General features: G+C 52.8%; 7 protein-coding genes and 1 non-coding gene across 8 annotated transcripts; 4 read left to right on the top strand and 4 right to left on the bottom strand.

Annotated features, from left to right (window-relative positions):
- Positions 1 to 746: 746 nt before the first annotated feature.
- BDV59DRAFT_174856 (LITAF-like zinc ribbon domain-containing protein) lies at positions 747 to 1,674 on the bottom strand. The gene is made up of 3 exons (XM_073689149.1): positions 1,548 to 1,674; positions 1,148 to 1,484; positions 747 to 1,088 (listed from the first exon to the last, which is right to left on the bottom strand). Exons 1-3 carry the CDS (start codon positions 1,567 to 1,569, stop codon positions 923 to 925), a joined length of 525 nt encoding a protein of 174 aa, XP_073549483.1. The 5' UTR covers positions 1,570 to 1,674; the 3' UTR covers positions 747 to 922.
- Positions 1,675 to 3,513: 1,839 nt separating this feature from the next.
- On the top strand, positions 3,514 to 4,962 carry BDV59DRAFT_200534 (NAD binding domain of 6-phosphogluconate dehydrogenase-domain-containing protein; the record flags this gene model as incomplete). Its single annotated transcript, XM_073693608.1, has 3 exons — positions 3,514 to 3,769; positions 3,823 to 4,316; positions 4,417 to 4,962. The coding sequence occupies 3 exons, from the start codon at positions 3,514 to 3,516 to the stop codon at positions 4,960 to 4,962; spliced, it is 1,296 nt and encodes a 431-aa protein (XP_073549484.1).
- Positions 4,963 to 5,312: 350 nt separating this feature from the next.
- Positions 5,313 to 6,173, top strand: BDV59DRAFT_192187 (class II fructose-bisphosphate aldolase; the record flags this gene model as incomplete). The annotated part of the gene is made up of 1 exon (XM_073692012.1): positions 5,313 to 6,173. One exon carries the CDS (start codon positions 5,313 to 5,315, stop codon positions 6,171 to 6,173), a length of 861 nt encoding a protein of 286 aa, XP_073549485.1.
- Positions 6,174 to 6,377: 204 nt separating this feature from the next.
- Positions 6,378 to 6,449, bottom strand: BDV59DRAFT_t81. The gene has a single exon. It is a non-coding gene; the product is annotated as a tRNA-Ala (tRNA).
- A 220-nt stretch (positions 6,450 to 6,669) lies between these two features.
- Positions 6,670 to 8,093, bottom strand: sdh2 (succinate dehydrogenase iron-sulfur protein subunit SDH2). Its single transcript, XM_073689150.1, has 4 exons — positions 7,838 to 8,093; positions 7,489 to 7,744; positions 7,278 to 7,429; positions 6,670 to 7,215 (listed from the first exon to the last, which is right to left on the bottom strand). Exons 1-4 carry the CDS (start codon positions 7,940 to 7,942, stop codon positions 6,892 to 6,894), a joined length of 837 nt encoding a protein of 278 aa, XP_073549486.1. The 5' UTR covers positions 7,943 to 8,093; the 3' UTR covers positions 6,670 to 6,891.
- Positions 8,094 to 9,276: 1,183 nt separating this feature from the next.
- BDV59DRAFT_174864 (polysaccharide lyase family 1 protein) lies at positions 9,277 to 10,959 on the top strand. Its single transcript, XM_073689151.1, has 6 exons — positions 9,277 to 9,581; positions 9,638 to 9,781; positions 9,841 to 9,966; positions 10,020 to 10,116; positions 10,165 to 10,398; positions 10,455 to 10,959. The coding sequence occupies exons 1-6, from the start codon at positions 9,379 to 9,381 to the stop codon at positions 10,791 to 10,793; spliced, it is 1,143 nt and encodes a 380-aa protein (XP_073549487.1). The 5' UTR covers positions 9,277 to 9,378; the 3' UTR covers positions 10,794 to 10,959.
- A 743-nt stretch (positions 10,960 to 11,702) lies between these two features.
- Positions 11,703 to 12,825, top strand: BDV59DRAFT_200538 (putative sexual development protein (LsdA); the record flags this gene model as incomplete). Its single annotated transcript, XM_073693609.1, has 2 exons — positions 11,703 to 12,050; positions 12,103 to 12,825. The coding sequence occupies 2 exons, from the start codon at positions 11,703 to 11,705 to the stop codon at positions 12,823 to 12,825; spliced, it is 1,071 nt and encodes a 356-aa protein (XP_073549488.1).
- A 433-nt stretch (positions 12,826 to 13,258) lies between these two features.
- Positions 13,259 to 16,465, bottom strand: BDV59DRAFT_212045 (putative nitrate reductase; the record flags this gene model as incomplete). Its single annotated transcript, XM_073695941.1, has 6 exons — positions 13,259 to 14,027; positions 14,073 to 14,196; positions 14,243 to 14,631; positions 14,681 to 14,844; positions 14,893 to 16,179; positions 16,232 to 16,465. 6 exons carry the CDS (start codon positions 16,463 to 16,465, stop codon positions 13,259 to 13,261), a joined length of 2,967 nt encoding a protein of 988 aa, XP_073549489.1.
- Positions 16,466 to 16,604: the final 139 nt, after the last annotated feature.

Consider the following 16,604-nt stretch of genomic DNA (forward strand, 5'->3'; position numbering starts at 1 on the left):
GACCGTAGTGTTCGAGAAAGCTTTTCGATTTTAGCATGCGATAACCCAGGAACGACGAGAACCTACATTTTTAGTAGATGGAGTGCTAAGTCGGGTGTTATTAGTCCGTCCAGAATTGACTTCTGCGAGGTTGTTTCTGGTGATTTCAATCCGACGTCTGATGCTAAGTCGCGAATAACCATGACAGGAGGGACAGAGGGGCCCTCCGTCTTTGCTAATATGCTCCCAACATCTTTAAGCGATGTGTCTGCGGCTCTGTTTTGCGGTTCTGGTCTGTCGGTCGGCGCTGTGATGCTCGTAGCGTCCTCTCCCAGGCGCTCTAATAGAGCGCCAACAGTGGATTCCAGCTGAGCCAGCCTAAGCCAAAAGTCAGCATTGCAATATCCTGCTAGATGGACATGATACCTTGTTTCAGTGCTGGTACTCTGGGCCACGGCCTCGTCTCCGCCCGGGCTTGAGACGAAAGAACATCGCTGGCGAAGGCGCTCACAGCGTAAACACGGTCTTCCAGATAATGCCGACTCGTAACATCGGGTCTTCTGCTTTCTGCAGGTGATACATGCCCGCGATGCACGCCCTCGATCTGGAGGCATCCTCTATGTCGAGTGGATGCATGCGGATGTCGCAGCGAACGCAGCCGTCGTTGTGGGGATTGACTATCGCAATTGGCCGGGCATGGCGTCAATTAGCGGCCACTTGACAAGATACTAAACCTCGGCTAACGCCGAATGGAGGATATTATTTCCCTTTCGAATCATTGAATTTAATGCAATGTTAACTCCTTCGCCTTCTATAGCACTTGGAATAGGAATCCGGTTTTCTCGCCATCAAGAACTCGACATCGTGGTATCACACATGGTATCTAACGGATGCAACAGTGGGCAACACGGAACAATAAATCATTAAGCTTAAAAACCTCCAATCAGCCACTTCTCACATTCTGATGCACTTCGACTCTCCCACTGTTGTGCCAAGTAGCCAGAAGTGCGCCGCACTTTCCGCAGTTGTGGTGCATATCCTTCAGCGAGGACATGAGGTACGGAATGCATCCTAGACAGAAGCAACAGCATAGCACGGCGGCCCATCCGCTACACAGCGTCAGCTTTTGCTTCCGGAAGAGGTTTCGGAAGGATAGACTTATACGTACTGGGTGGTGCTTCCAGCCTCGGCTTCTACTCGGGTCATCTCGCGGTGTCCACATACTGGGCAGTCTACCGGTGCGGGTCCTCTTTGTAAGGCGTGTAGGGGAGACGCTGTGTTGTATCCACTGGGATGTTGCATGCCGCCGTAGAATGTCATCTGCTGTGGCTGGCCCTTCGCTGGCTGTTGGCTGTGGATTGGATCATAGGCAATGTCTGGCTGGATCGGTGTTTGTTGGGATTGGATGGGTGTCGGCTGGGGAGACATAGGCGTTGGCTGAGGTTGGATAGGAGTAGGTTGGTAGTATATGGGTTGTGGTTGCGAGTCATACACCGGCACAGGTGCTGGGACGAGTCAGTATTCTTCTCCATGAATTCCACGGAACATGAGGGACGGCAAAATCTTACTGTCGCTGATCTTTTCGGCCATGGTAGTGGGTTTATTATTTGGTCGCGGATTGATATGCGGAAATAGAGATTTTAGGTACGCGCTGCTTGCAAGAACTGCGGGCAATGGGTGAGCTTTCGACGAGAGGGAAGGAAAGAAGAAAAAGCAGCTGAAAGTTTCCCTGACTCAAGCCATTTCTCGTATACTTATACAAGCTGGCAGTCCCTCATTTCCCCTATCACAGCCTCGAGCCACACCCAACAGCACATGGTATCTATTTCAGGAACAACCAGTCACAAACTTTTTGCCTCGACAGCCTTTCCTCTTAACGACATCGGTCCTGGTGGTTGGCCATTTACAACGGCAGAAAGTGTAAGGTTTACCCACTGATACGCGTGGGATGTGCTGTCAGGAGCTAGTGGTCCATGTAATACGAGGCTCTCGCAGGCTCTGCCTTGTGGGCTATGCCATAACTAGCTTCTGGCGAACCAACAGGATCGGGGCGAGGGCAGCAAAATATTGGTCACAACAGTTGATCAGTCGATCATTTCCGTTTGGGGCCAAATACGAGGCGTGCAAAGCCTCTTGAGGTTTCCAGTTGTTAGTGTCCATGCTCATCATCTTGGCGCTATCTATCCCGAACCTTGTGAGGCTCAGCCTCTTAATGTGGAGGGCGTAACGGACGTACTAAAGGAGCATTGAAGATGGTCTCATATTTTGGCAAAAAATCCTGGTAAGCATAGATAGTGGATTGAACAGGCGCTACGCGTGTTTGTGGGGTCATAGGGTCATCCTCAAATTGCTAACACGAAGCCAAGAATCCAAGAGCATAGGATCTTATCTCGCTGGCTGATAAAAATACGGTCCAGCAGACTCCCATTTTGCTTCATTTTGATAGCAGGTCTTGAGGTTTAAGAAGGGGATGTGTGCGCCCAACGGGCTATCTTTCAGCAACTTCAAGGCTTGTCATGCCTAGAACTTGTCCGCCAGTTGCTGGAAATTATAGTCCCAAGACGGTCTATGGATAGGCCGAGAAAAACCATAGTTGAGTCGGAGGTCGTACATGTACTCGGCTATTTGGCCTAAGAAATAGCCGTTAGCACATTCATACAGCATCGCCAGCTAATCTGGTAGACTCTGAAGTGACTTGTTTTTAGAGGCTTCGTACCTTTCCTATATGGTGAAATGGCTTCCTTAGCGCTGATCACTTCAATGTTGTTCAATCAAGGTATACATCATATCTACCCCTCGATTTAGGAACTACTATGAAATACTCATAGCTCCAGCCATGCAGGTTTCGCCATGTCGGGTCTTAACCACTGTAGTATCAATATACCGTGCTACCTGGTCTGATTGGCTTTTAGTTTGGTTTCAGCAGGAAGCTGTGATAGATAGCAGCCATGGACGAACCTGGCACTTGATCGTTGAGGTTGACTAATGCGAACCTGATCTCAGCAACTCCTCCATGCAAGTGATAACTATCAAATTGGTGATTATCAAAACCAGTGCGGAGTCGAAACTCCGGTATTAGTGCAGCTCATAGCGTCGACGCATTCCCCAGTCCGCCGGTTCCCATCCATAACAAGAAAGGAGTATATATACTATAGAGAGGGAAAAATCTAATGTCCAAAGTATATGCAGTTGGCCCAGTCAAACGGAGATCCGCCTTATTTATACATGATCCCAGTGAATGATCAACTATGCCATCACTACCCAGTACAACTCACTACAAAACGGCCCTACACCAACCTCTACTTCAACAAACAAAAGTAGATAAATAAAAACAACTGCAAATCTTCACCCCACGCCCAGCCAGACCCTGACAAGCAATCAACCGTGCGATCGGACCGACTCCGACATCCCACTTCGGCCTCGGCCCCGTCCAGCATCACCACCGCGCTTTATTAACCGCCCGCAATTCCTCCAACTATACTACCCCACCAGCCTCTTCACCCTCATCCACCCCTACACGTTTCTCAATTCACCATGTCCAAACCTGCTGTGGGCTTCGTCGGCCTCGGAGCCATGGGCTTCGGCATGGCCACCCACCTAGTCAAGCAAGGATACGCCGTGCACGGCTTCGACGTGTTCCCCGCATCAGTACAGCGCTTCCAAGCAGCCGGCGGGCAGCCGGCCACTTCACTCCGGGAGTCTGCAGAGGGGAAGGCATTCTACGTTTGCATGGTGGCGTCCGCGCCGCAGGTGCAATCGGTGCTGTTTGGTGACGACGGGATCGTACCGGGTATGTCGCTCCCATCCGTTTCCCAACCTTTCTCCAGAAGCTGATAGCAATAGCCCTGCCGCAAAACGCGACCCTTCTGCTCTGCTCCACCGTCTCGGCCTCCTATGCGCAGTCCGTCGCCGCGGAGCTGCTCGCCCGCGGCCGCTCCGACATCCGCCTCGTCGACGCCCCCGTCTCCGGCGGCGCCAAACGCGCCGCAGACGGCACTCTCTCCATCATGGCCGGCGGCCCAGACGCGGCCCTCGCCGCCGGCCGCGACCTCCTCCAGGAGATGTCCGCCCCGGGCAAGCTGTACCTGGTGCCGGGCGGCATCGGCGCCGGCAGCAACATGAAGATGGTGCACCAGGTGCTGGCGGCGATCCATATCCTGGGCGCGAGCGAGGCGATGGGGCTGGCGGCGCAGTTGGGGCTGGAGGCGCGGCCGATGGCCGAGAAGATCTTCGCGTCCGAGGCGTGGACGTGGATGCACGAGAACCGCTTCCCCCGCATGGTCGACGAAGATTGGAACCCCGGCGCGAGCGCGCTGACCATCATCTTGAAGGATGCGGTGCGTTGTTATCCCCCCTCCCTTTCCCCGCGGCGATCTGCATGCGGTAAATTCCCGTGTGGGGTGGGAAACTCTGTGCTAATGGATGACCTGACAATAGGGCATCATCACCTCCTCGGCGCGCGAACACCGCTTCCCCACCCCGCTGTGCTCCACCGCTGAACAGATCTACCTGGGTGCCCTCGTGCAGGGCTGGGGCCCCAAGGATGACTCTGCCATGGTGCGCCAGTACTTTGCGCAGCCGATTGGCGGCGTGGCGGCCGTGGCGGGTGACGTGCAGGCCGCGCAGCAGTTGGTGCTGGACCTGATGCTGGGGGTGAATCTGGTCGCCGCGGCCGAGGCGGTCGCGTTTGCGCGGTATCTCAAGGTGGATCTGGCGCAGTTCCACCGGCTGGTGAGCGAGGCGGCCGGTGCCAGTCGCGTGTTCATCACGCAGGGCCGGGAGATGATCGAGGGTCGCATTGGGGCCAATGCGGAGACGGTCGATGCCGCCACTGCCCGCCTGCAGACGGTGGTGCAGAAGGCGCGCGACCTGCATTGTCCGTTGCATCTGGGGAATGCAGCTTTGAATGTGCTGCTGGTGGCCCGGCGGGCTGGGCTGGGGAGCGAGGGGAGTACCAGCGTGATTAAGGTGTTTGGACAGTGATTAGACGTATGATAGCATATCCGCATAGCTTTGTGATTGTAGCGTTGGTACTATGAGTATATACTGTATAGCATGTTCGATAAATGAACCCTCTAAGCTGCAGACCTTTCCATGAGCAGTTCAACCCGTAGATCAGCTGGCATACGCAGTTCTACGGAGGACATACACCCTGACGTCAAGTCCATCATCCTCAACCGGAGCAACTCCGGCCTCGGTCTCGTCAAGTGGGGGTGGTTCTATACTCCGTCTGCCGCGCTGCAGTCAACAACTATCATAAATACTCTCCTTCCCCATACCTCCCTGGAGCCCCTAGACAGACCTCCACAGACAGAAAACGCAAAAGAAACAAAATGACGCTCACCAACAACCGCGCCGTGGACCTCGTCAACCACGCCGCCGCCAACCACTATGGCATCCCCGCCATGTGCTGCTACAACCTAGAAGGCATTCTAGCGACCGTGCGCGCCGCGGAGGCCAAGCGCTCGCCGGCAATGATCCAGCTCTTCCCCTGGGCGGTGCAGTACGCGGACGGGCTGCTCGTGCACGCAGCGGCGGAGGCCGCGCGCAACGCCTCGGTACCGATCGCAGTGCACATGGACCACGCGCAGACGCCGGAGATGATCCGGCGGGCGGCGGACCTGGGCGGGTTCGACAGCATCATGGTGGACATGTCGCACTACGAGAAGGCGGAGAACCTGGCGCTGACGCGGGAGCTGGTGGCGTACTGCCATGCGCGGGGCATCGCGACGGAGGCGGAGCCCGGACGCATCGAGGGCGGCGAGGACGGCGTCGCCGACACGGCCGACCTGGAGGGTCTGCTCACGACGCCCGAGGAGAGCGTCGAGTTCGTCGACACCGGCATTGACTGGTTGGCGCCGGCGTTTGGCAACGTCCATGGCGAGTATGGCCCCCGCGGCATCCAGCTGGAGTATGACCGACTCCAACGCATTCGGGATACGGTCGGCGACAAGGTCCGGCTGGTGCTGCATGGGGCGGATCCGTTCACGCCGGAGATCTTCGCCAAGTGCATTGAGTGTGGAGTGTCGAAGATCAATATCAACAAGGTGTTGAATAACGAGTATGTTAAGGTGCAACGCGAGAAGGCCGGGCGGGTGCCGTTGACGACGCTGCTGGAGGAGGCTACAGACGAGATGCAGAAGGCCGTGGAGAGATGTATGGATATGTTGAAGTCGACGGGGCGGTATGCTTAGTGTGTGTGTATATAGATGATATGGGTATATATATCTTTGAAAGGAAGTATACAAGTCCCGCACAACTATACAATATTTAGGACAGATAATAAAACGGACAAGGCACCAGCCACTACATACTGTATACACAATCACAGAATATAAAAATATAATGGTAATTGACTAACATTTAGGAAGACGATGTAGATGTAAAAACAAAAAATGTGGACACACCGGGAATCGAACCCGGGACCTCCTCAATGCGAATGAGGCGTTATACCACTAAACCATACGCCCGCAGGATATCATCATATGCCATGGACTGGCTACATCAGATAGGGTGATAGTACAAACTCACGAACGTATGTCTCTGAGCATAAATAATAGCCACCAGTGAATTGCATACTTACCTACGCATACAGACGAGCAACTGCCAAGTCTTATGAAAATCTCATTATTGCGCCATGCCCAATCTACATACTGCCGATCCATCTCCCGGGATTGATCCGGGGATATTTTCGCTGCCGCTCCCGTTGCCAAGTGCGGAGTTTTCTACCGAAACATCGGGACGGATTCAAGTCGTAATAATATTCACAAATTTACACCTATGGAAACATCCGACAGAAGCACCTCACCAACCGAGGGAATAAAAGCTAGGTACGATCAACACATAAAGAAACACGAAGGTAGAAGAAGGAAAATGCACTAGAATGACAGGAAACATTTTTTGTCTATCCCTTTAATGGGCCGCCATCATCTTCTTGATCTCCGCAATGGCCCGGGCCGGGTTCAGACCCTTGGGGCAGGTCCGCGAGCAGTTCAGAATGGTGTGGCAACGGTACACGCTCATGCTGTTGTCGAGAGCCGCCTTACGCTCGGCGGTCTTCTGGTCACGGGAATCGGCCAGCCAACGGTACGACTGGAGGAGGATGGCGGGTCCCAGGTACTCCTCGCTGTTCCACCAGTACGACGGGCACGAGGTCGAGCAGCAGGCGCACAGAATGCATTCGTAGAGACCGTCCAGCTTCTTGCGGTCCTCGGGGCTTTGACGGTACTCGAGGCCCTGGTTTCGTCATCAGTCACACATCACCTATCATGGCTGATCACCTGCACGGTGCCACTCACATCTTCGGGCTTGGTGTCGTTTTGGAGATACGGCTTGATCGACTTGTACTGCTTGTAGAACTGGGTCAAATCGGGCACCAGATCCTTGACGACGTAGGTGTGAGGCAGCGGGTAGATGCGAGACTCCTTAGCGGTGTCGGTGGGAATGCGACCTGTCGTCAGTCAGTCGGGGTCGGTGACCGGAACTTCCAAGCTTCCACACGAGACGTACACAGGCAAGCCAGGGTGTTGACACCGTCAATGTTCATGGCGCAACTACCACAGATACCCTCTCTGCAGCTGCGACGGAAGGTCAGGGTAGGGTCGATCTCGTTCTTGATGCGGATGATGGCGTCCAGCATCATGGGGCCAGTCTTGTTCAGATCCAGGGAGTAGGCCTGCATGGTAGGCTTCTCGGCGGGCTTGTCGGGGTTCCAACGGTAGATATGGAAGGTCTTCATCTTGGGCTGCGCAGAGGGAACGGGATCCTATAGTCGGAGGTCTTAGACTGGTCCAGGGATTGCGAATTGCAGATTGGTGACGGTGACCGCGCCAGTCAGGGTCACCCATCCTCAGCTTACCTGGTTGGCAGCTTCCACAGTCGCATAGGAACGAGCAAACGCGGCGGGACGGAAGAGCGGCCGCGTGGAGGCGACGAGGCGAGAAGTCGAACGCAGGGCAGACATGGCGAAGGAATTGCGCTAGGGAGTCGGGGAGAGAGAACAGCGAAGCGAAGATCGAGAGAGAACAGTCGAGAGGGGAGATTGAGCGGAGAGGCGGGAGAAAGAGAGAGAGCCAGCCAGCGGCAAGACAGACAGCGACAAGGGAGAGGAATGGCAAGGAAGAAGAATGATGCCGTTGAAGGTGATGGAGCAGGTAACCTCGGGTTTGGCGGTCGGCTCCCGGCTGACTCAGCGCCGGGGGGCCAATCAGCGGGGGGGTAATTGCAAGCGTCGGGGAGAGACGGTATAATTATTCTACAACACCGACTGCTGTACCGGGAGATACGATCGATAAGGATAGTTATTTCGGTGAGGTATGTGATTCCGATTCCACCGCATACGGCGTCTTCCTACGCCGCCTCTCGACGCACCTTCATTCTGGTTGTGCTGCGATGCGGCTGATGTCACTTCCGATGAGCCGTCCCGAGGTGCAGCCTGACCCGTCAGGCATAAACAACACGTGAGATTATATATCACGTGTTGTATAGCACGTGATATAAATAACCACGTGACCACTCCTTCCACCTGGACGCAGGAACGTACTGTGTAGAACCTCTCCTGAATCCTCTGGATCTCCCCAGTGGATCTTGCATTCCATCTTCCGGCTAAACGGGCTCCTCCCTGGTGACTGATGGTGTTATCTCCGTCTGATGGCCCACTGTGGACCAACGCGTTGCTGTTCCTGAGATGATCCCTGCATTACGCCGCGCACATTCAGACGACACCATGGTGGCCAAGAGATGCTTATGTTAGGACTCTCTGCGTTGCTCTTCCGGAAGAGAAGCATAATCTAAGAACTACCCGTCAAATCGGACCAGTTGGTCCAGCAATCCTGGCTCTTTACCCTCCATTCTTCTCCTTCGGGACTTGTCCGGCCAAGACGGAGCAATTGCTGGATTATGTTCCTCCACCAACAGGGTTGTTTTAGGCTCTTCGACCTAAATCCACCAGAGTGGACATCGTGAAACATCATCCATGCTCCGTCCACTGCCTTAGATCTACCCGTTCATGAACCTCCCATCCACGGTTGACCTCCGATGCGTTCCTTCAATTCCCCGAATGGCCTCCAATCATTCTACCACAGACATTGGAGCCATCCACATCGTCCAGATGATGGGGCATTCAATCTTCCCAGGTCCAGCATTCGCCCACCGGTGGGTGCGTGTTTTACTCTGCAGCATCCACCGCATGTCATCAATTCCCTCGGGCGTTTCACCACGATATTCGCCCAAATTAACTCTGCAGTAGACAGTTAGACTACCCCCAGGGCTGAAGCTTATTGCGAATAATCTCCTTCCTATATAAACCCGTAAATCCTCCTGTTTCTGTCTCCAACCCAGACCTTCCTTTCTTTTTTCCAACCCAGTCTTTCTTTACAATTTTCGTTTGTTCCTTTCATCATGAAGTACGCTTCTATCTTTGGCGCCGCCGCCGCTGCTCTGGTCAGCACCACCGCGGCCGTCAGCGTCTCTGGTTCCGCTGAGGGTTTCGCCAAAGGTGTCACTGGCGGTGGTAGTGCCACCGCTGTGTACCCCGACACCACCGATGAGCTGGTCTCATACCTCGGTGACGACGAGGCGCGTGTCATTGTTCTATCCAAGACGTGCGGGCTCCTGAAGTGTCTATGCTGCATTTCTCCTCGAGGCTAACTCCATACAGCTTCGACTTCACCGGAACCGAAGGCACCACCACCGAAACTGGCTGCGCTCCTTGGGGCACTGGCTCTGCCTGCCAGCTGGCTATCAACGCCAACGACTGGTGCAGCAACTACGAGTCGGATGCGCCATCCGTGTCCGTGGAATAGTAAGTGCCGTGTTGATCATCGGCATTCGCCCAAACGCCGAGTTGCTGATCCCATCCAGTGACAATGCCGGTACCCTCGGTATCACCGTCGCTTCCGACAAGACCCTCCTTGGTGAGGGCGACAGCGGTGTGATCAAGGGCAAGGGTCTACGCATCGTTAGCGGTGCCAGCAACATTATCATCCAGTACGTTTTTTTCCTCGATCGTCTCCGACAGCTTTGAAGCTCATACAATGAAGGAACATCGCCATCACCGACATCAACCCCAAGTACGTCTGGGGTGGTGACGCTATCACCCTGAACGACGCCGACATGGTCTGGATCGACCACGTTACCGTATGTCACCCTCCCGTAAACACGCAGATACATCACTAAATACCGCAGACTGCCCGTATCGGCCGCCAGCACATCGTCCTCGGCACCGAGGCCGACAACCGCGTCACCATCTCCAACTCCTACATTAATGGTGAATCCGACTACTCGGCCACCTGCGATGGCTACCATTACTGGGGCATCTACCTGGATGGCTCCAGCGACATGGTCACCCTGAAGGGTAACTACATCTACCACACCAGCGGCCGCAGCCCCAAGGTCCAGGGCAATACCCTCCTCCACGCTGTACGCCTTCACTGTTCCCCTCATCCCAGGTCGTGGTGACTGACAAGTGGACCTAGGTCAACAACTACTGGTACGACAACTCCGGCCACGCTTTTGAGATCGGCGAGGGTGCCTACGTTCTCGCCGAGGGCAATGTCTTCCAGGACATCACCACCGTGGCTGAGAGCCCCATTGACGGCGAGGTTTTCACTGCCCCCAGCACCAGTGCCAATGAGGTCTGCTCGTCCTACCTCGGTCGGGACTGCGAGGTGAATGGCTTCGGCAACTCTGGTTCCTTCAGCCAGTCTGACACCAGCTTCCTGTCTAAGTTCGAGGGTAAGAACGTCGCTTCTGCCACTGCCTACGGCAGCGTTGCTTCCAGCGTTTCTTCCAACGCTGGACAGGGCCATCTGTAAGCTGCCTGTCTGGGTTGATGTTGGTGCGAGATAGGATGATATATAAGAAGTGGTGATGGTTGTGGCGGTTTTAATTCTTGTATCTACTTTGATAGGCTACTAAGGTAGCACTATCATTTACTTAAATAGAGGTTTGAAAGGAGAGAAGCCTCTGCTTGTTAATATGTGCTTCTACCGTACCTGCTTCCTGGATTCAGATTAAGATCAAGATGATGCTGGACTGTAGTTGATGTAACGCTGCAGTGGGTTGTGCTGCTGGGGTAACTGTGAAAGATGTGCTGTATTGTCCAGACGAACATATGCAGGCGATATTTGTGATCAACCACAAGCGCGGTAGCAATAGGCAGAACTAACACAGCCAATGATACTTCCTGATAGTTTTACACCTTCATTGGGATACAGCTGAGCGTGGTTCAAAAAAGTATCTCACATTGAGCTGGATGGTCACATGTGTATGCAGCGAGGCCTACTGTGTAAACAGTCTACTTAAAGTTAATTAGATCCTTGTTGTTACAGAATAGCAGCACTCCTGTTGGTCAAGAATCTCGTAGTATTTAAAAAGTATGATTCGATGCTCGGGATTCAAATGATCAAGACGGACTAAGCCCGCACCCCAATGACCTATATACTCACCAGGGTTATATGCAAGGCCAAGTGAGCGAGCTCCAGGCTTAGCTTTACCAGGAAGAGGATGTTGGTTGTCCCTACTGATGTAATCAAGTCGGCTGGCTCACCCAGTACCCGTATGTGCTGTCATACTGACAGGCAGTGAAGCAGAATGAGCGTACGTGTACCACACGATATCTGAAAGACATCCATATATACTTCCGAAGTGCCCGTTGACAATAACTCTACCCCAAGACCTCACCATCAACCCCTCTACCCACACAGTCGGATTTTACTGCCATAATGAATCGCTTTGTTCTTGCTATTGCACTCCTCCCATTTCTTGCTTCGGCAGCTCCCGTTGCCACGGCCCCTGCGGGCAGTCTGCCAGATGGCATGCCGAACCCTAGTCCCGAGCAGATCAGGGAGATTGAGCTGAAAGCACATGGCACTCTGCCTAGTCTACCACTTCCATCAAATATCAGTAGGACAGGCATCACAAATCTTCAGCTGATTGCGTTCAATGAGCTATTCGAAGTTGCCTTTTTTAACGAACTGCTTTACAACGTCACAACCGAAGTCGAGGGGTATACCTTTTCCACTCCGGAAGATCAGGATTTTGCCATTAGGTCTCTGACAGCCATCCTTGCGGTAAGTTATCCACGTCACCATCGTAACACAGACTAGACAGACATGATCACAGCAAGAGGAAATCCATGCTTTGACCGCAAATGACGCACTCAAGCATTTTCACGTGAATCCAGTCCAGCCCTGTGAGTATATATTCCCAGTTGACACCTTCGACGCCGCCATCGATCTCGCAGCCACCTTTACCGATGTCGTCTTGGGGGCTCTGCAAGCTGTGACGCAGCGCTTCGCAGAAGGTGGTGATGCAGCTCTCACTCGAGTGATTGCTGCCACCATCGGCAACGAAGGGGAACAAGAGGGATGGTTTCGAGTGCTACAACACAAAATTCCTAGTGAATTACCTACACCGACAACGGGAAACCGGGATTATGCCTTTTCCGCCGTCAATGCCTTCGTCGTCCCAGGGACCTGCCCAAACATGCATGAGATTCAGCTGAAAGTCTTTCCGAAACTGACGGCTCTCATCACCCCAGGCCCGAGGTCGCAAGATATCAATGTTACCTTCACGCTCGATGACTCCGTAGTGGCTGCTGAAATCTCTCACATGAAGCTGGGACTAACCTATGTCAACCAGTTGAATGTTCCCATTACCGAGAAACTGGAGATTCTTAAGTTTGACGGACAAACTGTTCTTGGACAGGCTTACTTCCCTTATGAGGAACATATGATGAATGGGCTGACGTTGATGGTGGTGACGAATGGGCTCGGTCCCTATGGTACCAACGGCGACTACACTATGAAAACGATTGCTGGACCTGAAATGAAAATAAATAACTGAGCCTATGGGTTACTGTGTAGATTGACAAACCGAATGTTGAAGTGCTTGTTGCTTATCCAATTAATACCCTGAAAAGCGGTAGTTTCAAGGGAACTACAATCCTACGGGGCAAGTAGTTCAGTTTCAAAAGTTTATTCTGTGCCGTCATAATAAAACATGTTCCAGGTTGCTACGCATCGCGTAACGACGACGTTAGTAGCATTCTGTCTATTTAAATCCTAAGATTCCTCGCCCTTTCTCCTGGGATTTAGAAAGGCTCTATGTATGCTACCTCATAGTACCAAGTAGGTTTAGTACTTCCTGTCATGTTGTTTCTTAGGTCTTGAATTGCATATTTTGCGTTGACATCTACGAAATTTGTTAATATAATATATCAATAATAGAATTTCTATCTCCGTTATGTTATGCTATATATCATAATCAGTACCTTCTACTAGAACCCAAACAGGTTCTTATCCTCATCATATCCCCATTCTAGCAGCGCCGGTAAAACAGCTTTCTTGATCATCGCTGGTGGTCCACACAGGAGAGCAACGCTCTTCTCCTCTGGAGGAAAACCATACTGCTGGAGAATATCTTTGTTAACATAACCTTTCGGGCCAGTCCAACTGCTATCCGGATGAGACAACACATGTGTGATCTCAAACTGATCCGGATGCTCCTGAGAGAACTTGTCCAACTCCGGACGCATCAGAATATCATCTTCGGTCTTATTGGCGTCGATCACCCGGATTCTCGTTTTGTCTCCCTCGCCCATGAGAATCCGTGCGATGATTTGGTACCCCGGGGTTACCCCCGAGCCTCCTAGGACCAAAGTGATCTTGTCGAAGACATACTCTTTATCATCGATGGCAAAATGCCCGTTGCCATGATATCGGATTTCTCCTGTCGGGCCCTTGATCTCGACTTCCTCCCCTTCGGACAAACAGTCCATGATGTTACTAAGAGTGCCTCCAGGCTGGGCGGGGTCCGGATAATATGTCTTAACTGCGAGCTCAAATGTGCCGTCTTCGTCGGAGTCTTGAACAGGTCGAATAGGCGTATATGACCGAACAATCATTTGGTCTTTGAAGTGGAATCCTACAAGAACGTGCTGTCCGGTTTCAAGACCTAATTTTTGGTCTTTGGATGGAAGAGCAAAAGTATAGCGTTTCGTATCTTTCGACAAGGCTTTCTTGCTAATTAGTCGTGCTTGTACCCATCTATGGTCATTAGTATCGCTTCAATTGCCTCCTGTGTCCACTTACTTGTGGCGCTTTAGTGCTATGTGGCTATCGCCCTCCGATGACTGTGTCCTCTTTCTGGCTTTCTCTTCGGATTCCTTCTTCATGAAGTCCCGTGTTTTCTGCGTCACTACCCCTAGAATACAGTCTGCTTTTATCAGAAACCGGCCTGAAAGGGGTCAAAGATCTCTCACCTTGCAGTCGCTCATTGGCATATTCATCATGGATACTCTCATATTCTTCAGTCGTCTCGGTATGGACTCTTCCGGCGTGTGCCATGATGGCTGCTTTACCTCCAGGATGCCAGCCCAAGACCGATGTGGCATCGTATACTTGGCCATTCACAACGATCCAACAGTCGTCCTCGGTATGGTGCTTTTCAATCTCCTCGCGGGTGAATTGCTTTCCCGGCGCAGCAGCCTGCCTCTTCGTGTCCTTTTTTTGCTCTTCTAGTGACGGTTTCATCCATCCATTTTCGCCAGTGCCCGGCTCAACCGGATGACGGAACATCAAGACCGGCCTTTTTGTTTCCGGGTCGTCGATAATCTCTGATTTTACCACGTATTGAGCATTATTCATCATCCTGTTCATGTCAGGGTGCTATACTATTTATTTAGATGAAGACTTCTTACCCTTCTAAGTTCCAGGTAATATGCTCTGGCTGAGTGTTTTTGTTCGCATCCCAACATCGCACAGTGATGGTTTCAGCCCGCAGCAGCTGGGTAATGTGCACGTCTATGTGCCAATGCAGCCATGTCCAGAACTTTTTATTATGTCTCAAGGGTGCCTCCGGGAACTGACTTCATCAGTAGATGCAGAATGTTTGGAAGTCTACATTGCTCACCTCTCGAACACAATAGAGCCAACTCTGCCCCCCATCAAGGCTAATCTCGACCCGCTGGATCTCGTTCCCTCCCCCATTGTACGCGTACCCTTTGATACGATAGCTCTTCTCGCCCTTGAGGTCATTGAGATCGATTTTCTCACCCTGTGCAGGCCGCACAATGACAGAGTTCAGCATCTGCTCCATGCAGGCCGTGCTCGGATGATGATACATAATGCGTCCCGCCTCCGAATCACGGTCCTGCACAAAGCTAGGCACCACCCGATTATCATAGATATGATAGTGGCTATCGTTCTCGCGGTCTGTCACCCAAATACTTTGCAGCCACTTCACCCAGCGGCCGCCCACGAAGCCTGGGACGACCAGTCGTATGGGATAGCCATGGTCCGGAGGGATTGGCGTGTCATTCATCTCATACGCGAGCAGAACGTCATTGATCGGATCCATCACATAATCCAGCGGCAGGCACGTCTCGTACTTTCCATCGCTGAGGATCTCTGATCCCTGGAAATTAACCCAGAGCCGTGCCCCGGCATTCTCCTTGATCAGCCCCTCAATATCAGCCCCCAGAAGCACATCGCGCAGCTGTGCCCCTTTCCAATATGCACAGCCCACACCTCCAGGGCCCCAGTTGAATCCCTTGCTCCGCTTCACCATGTTGACCTCCTTCCGCCGGTTCCCGTCGCATGCCAACATCACGGGGATGTTGACGCTGCGGAATCGGTCGACAAGGTCATCCATGAAGAGCGTGAGCGACTTTCCCGCCGAGATCTCCAGCCGGTGGTTCTCCCATAGCAAATGCGGCACGGCCCCGTGACTGCGCACGTAGTGCAGGAAATTCGGCGTCACCAGTCCAGCATCCAGCAGCTCCGTCAGTTGCGGCTCCCCGTTCAGCGGATGTTTCCCGGTCAGACGGGTGAGATGGTCCGTCCGAGGCACCCAATTGTCCGGAGTAAACTGGTCCTTCTCGTCGATCTCGGCGGTTGCTGGCACGGAGTATGCGGGTGAACGGCCGGTGCCGTCGTTACATTTCAGACTACGGATATACTCCGCTTCGTGCTGAAGACTCTGCAGCAGAGCCTGCTCTTCAGGAGTGTACTGTGTTTTTTTCTCTATGGTGTTGGACGTCCCGTTGGTGACGGGCTTCTTGTCATGCTTGCCGTTCTGCTCCTGCTCCTTTTTCTTGTTGATGTACCATGGCTGCTCGTTTTTGATGAAGCTCTCGGTCGTGTGTAGCACATATCGCCAGTGTCTTGGGTGGACGTCTGGCCGACGGAGGTGGAAGTCCTGGGATCTGTTTAGCCAATTGCTATCAAAATTGCGAGACAATGCGAGAGACCTCTTGCTTCGACATGATGTCGCGGACGGAGAGTAACTCGCCACGCCTCCGCTGCGCCCGCAATTCCTCTATCTTCTCCTCCGCCTCCTTTTCCAGATTGAATCGCCAGTCATCGCCTGCATGTGTCAACCCCGGGAACCGGTCATCGCGGTCCCGGAGGCCGACGCGGTGGTTGTGGGTGGCGGTCCAGTCGGGTTCGTCGAAAATGTCTTCATCTGTTGCAATTGGAGGCATTTTGACTCATTATTTTACAGTTGACGCGGCAGATATAAGCATTAATCGAGTCTATATATCCTGCTAATAAAGGTCGATGATACGTGATGACGACATCATCGAAGACGCATTGTTAGCTATGCTCACGCTGATTAAGTTA

Source organism: Aspergillus ambiguus (assembly GCF_047715705.1).
Source record: "Aspergillus ambiguus strain CBS 117.58 unplaced genomic scaffold BDV59scaffold_9, whole genome shotgun sequence".
NCBI classification, from domain to species: domain Eukaryota; kingdom Fungi; phylum Ascomycota; class Eurotiomycetes; order Eurotiales; family Aspergillaceae; genus Aspergillus; species Aspergillus ambiguus.

Bases quoted from the DNA above. Each gene is read 5' to 3' on its own strand.
- BDV59DRAFT_174856 (XM_073689149.1), bottom strand. From the start codon at position 1,569: ATGGCCGAAAAGATCAGCGACA. The intron at 1,485-1,547 runs GTAAGATTTTGC...GACTCGTCCCAG, and splicing joins GGCCGAAAAGATCAGCGACA to CACCTGTGCCGGTGTATGAC. The intron at 1,089-1,147 runs GTACGTATAAGT...GACGCTGTGTAG, and splicing joins GAGGCTGGAAGCACCACCCA to CGGATGGGCCGCCGTGCTAT.
- sdh2 (XM_073689150.1), bottom strand. From the start codon at position 7,942: ATGTCTGCCCTGCGTTCGACTTCTCGCCTCGTCGCCTCCACGCGGCCG. The intron at 7,430-7,488 runs GTACGTCTCGTG...GACTGACGACAG, and splicing joins CAACACCCTGGCTTGCCTGT to GTCGCATTCCCACCGACACC. The intron at 7,216-7,277 runs GTGAGTGGCACC...TGACGAAACCAG, and splicing joins ACGACACCAAGCCCGAAGAT to GGCCTCGAGTACCGTCAAAG.
- BDV59DRAFT_174864 (XM_073689151.1), top strand. From the start codon at position 9,379: ATGAAGTACGCTTCTATCTTTGGCGCCGCCGCCGCTGCTCTGGTCAGC. The intron at 10,117-10,164 runs GTATGTCACCCT...TAAATACCGCAG, and splicing joins TCTGGATCGACCACGTTACC to ACTGCCCGTATCGGCCGCCA. The intron at 10,399-10,454 runs GTACGCCTTCAC...AAGTGGACCTAG, and splicing joins GCAATACCCTCCTCCACGCT to GTCAACAACTACTGGTACGA.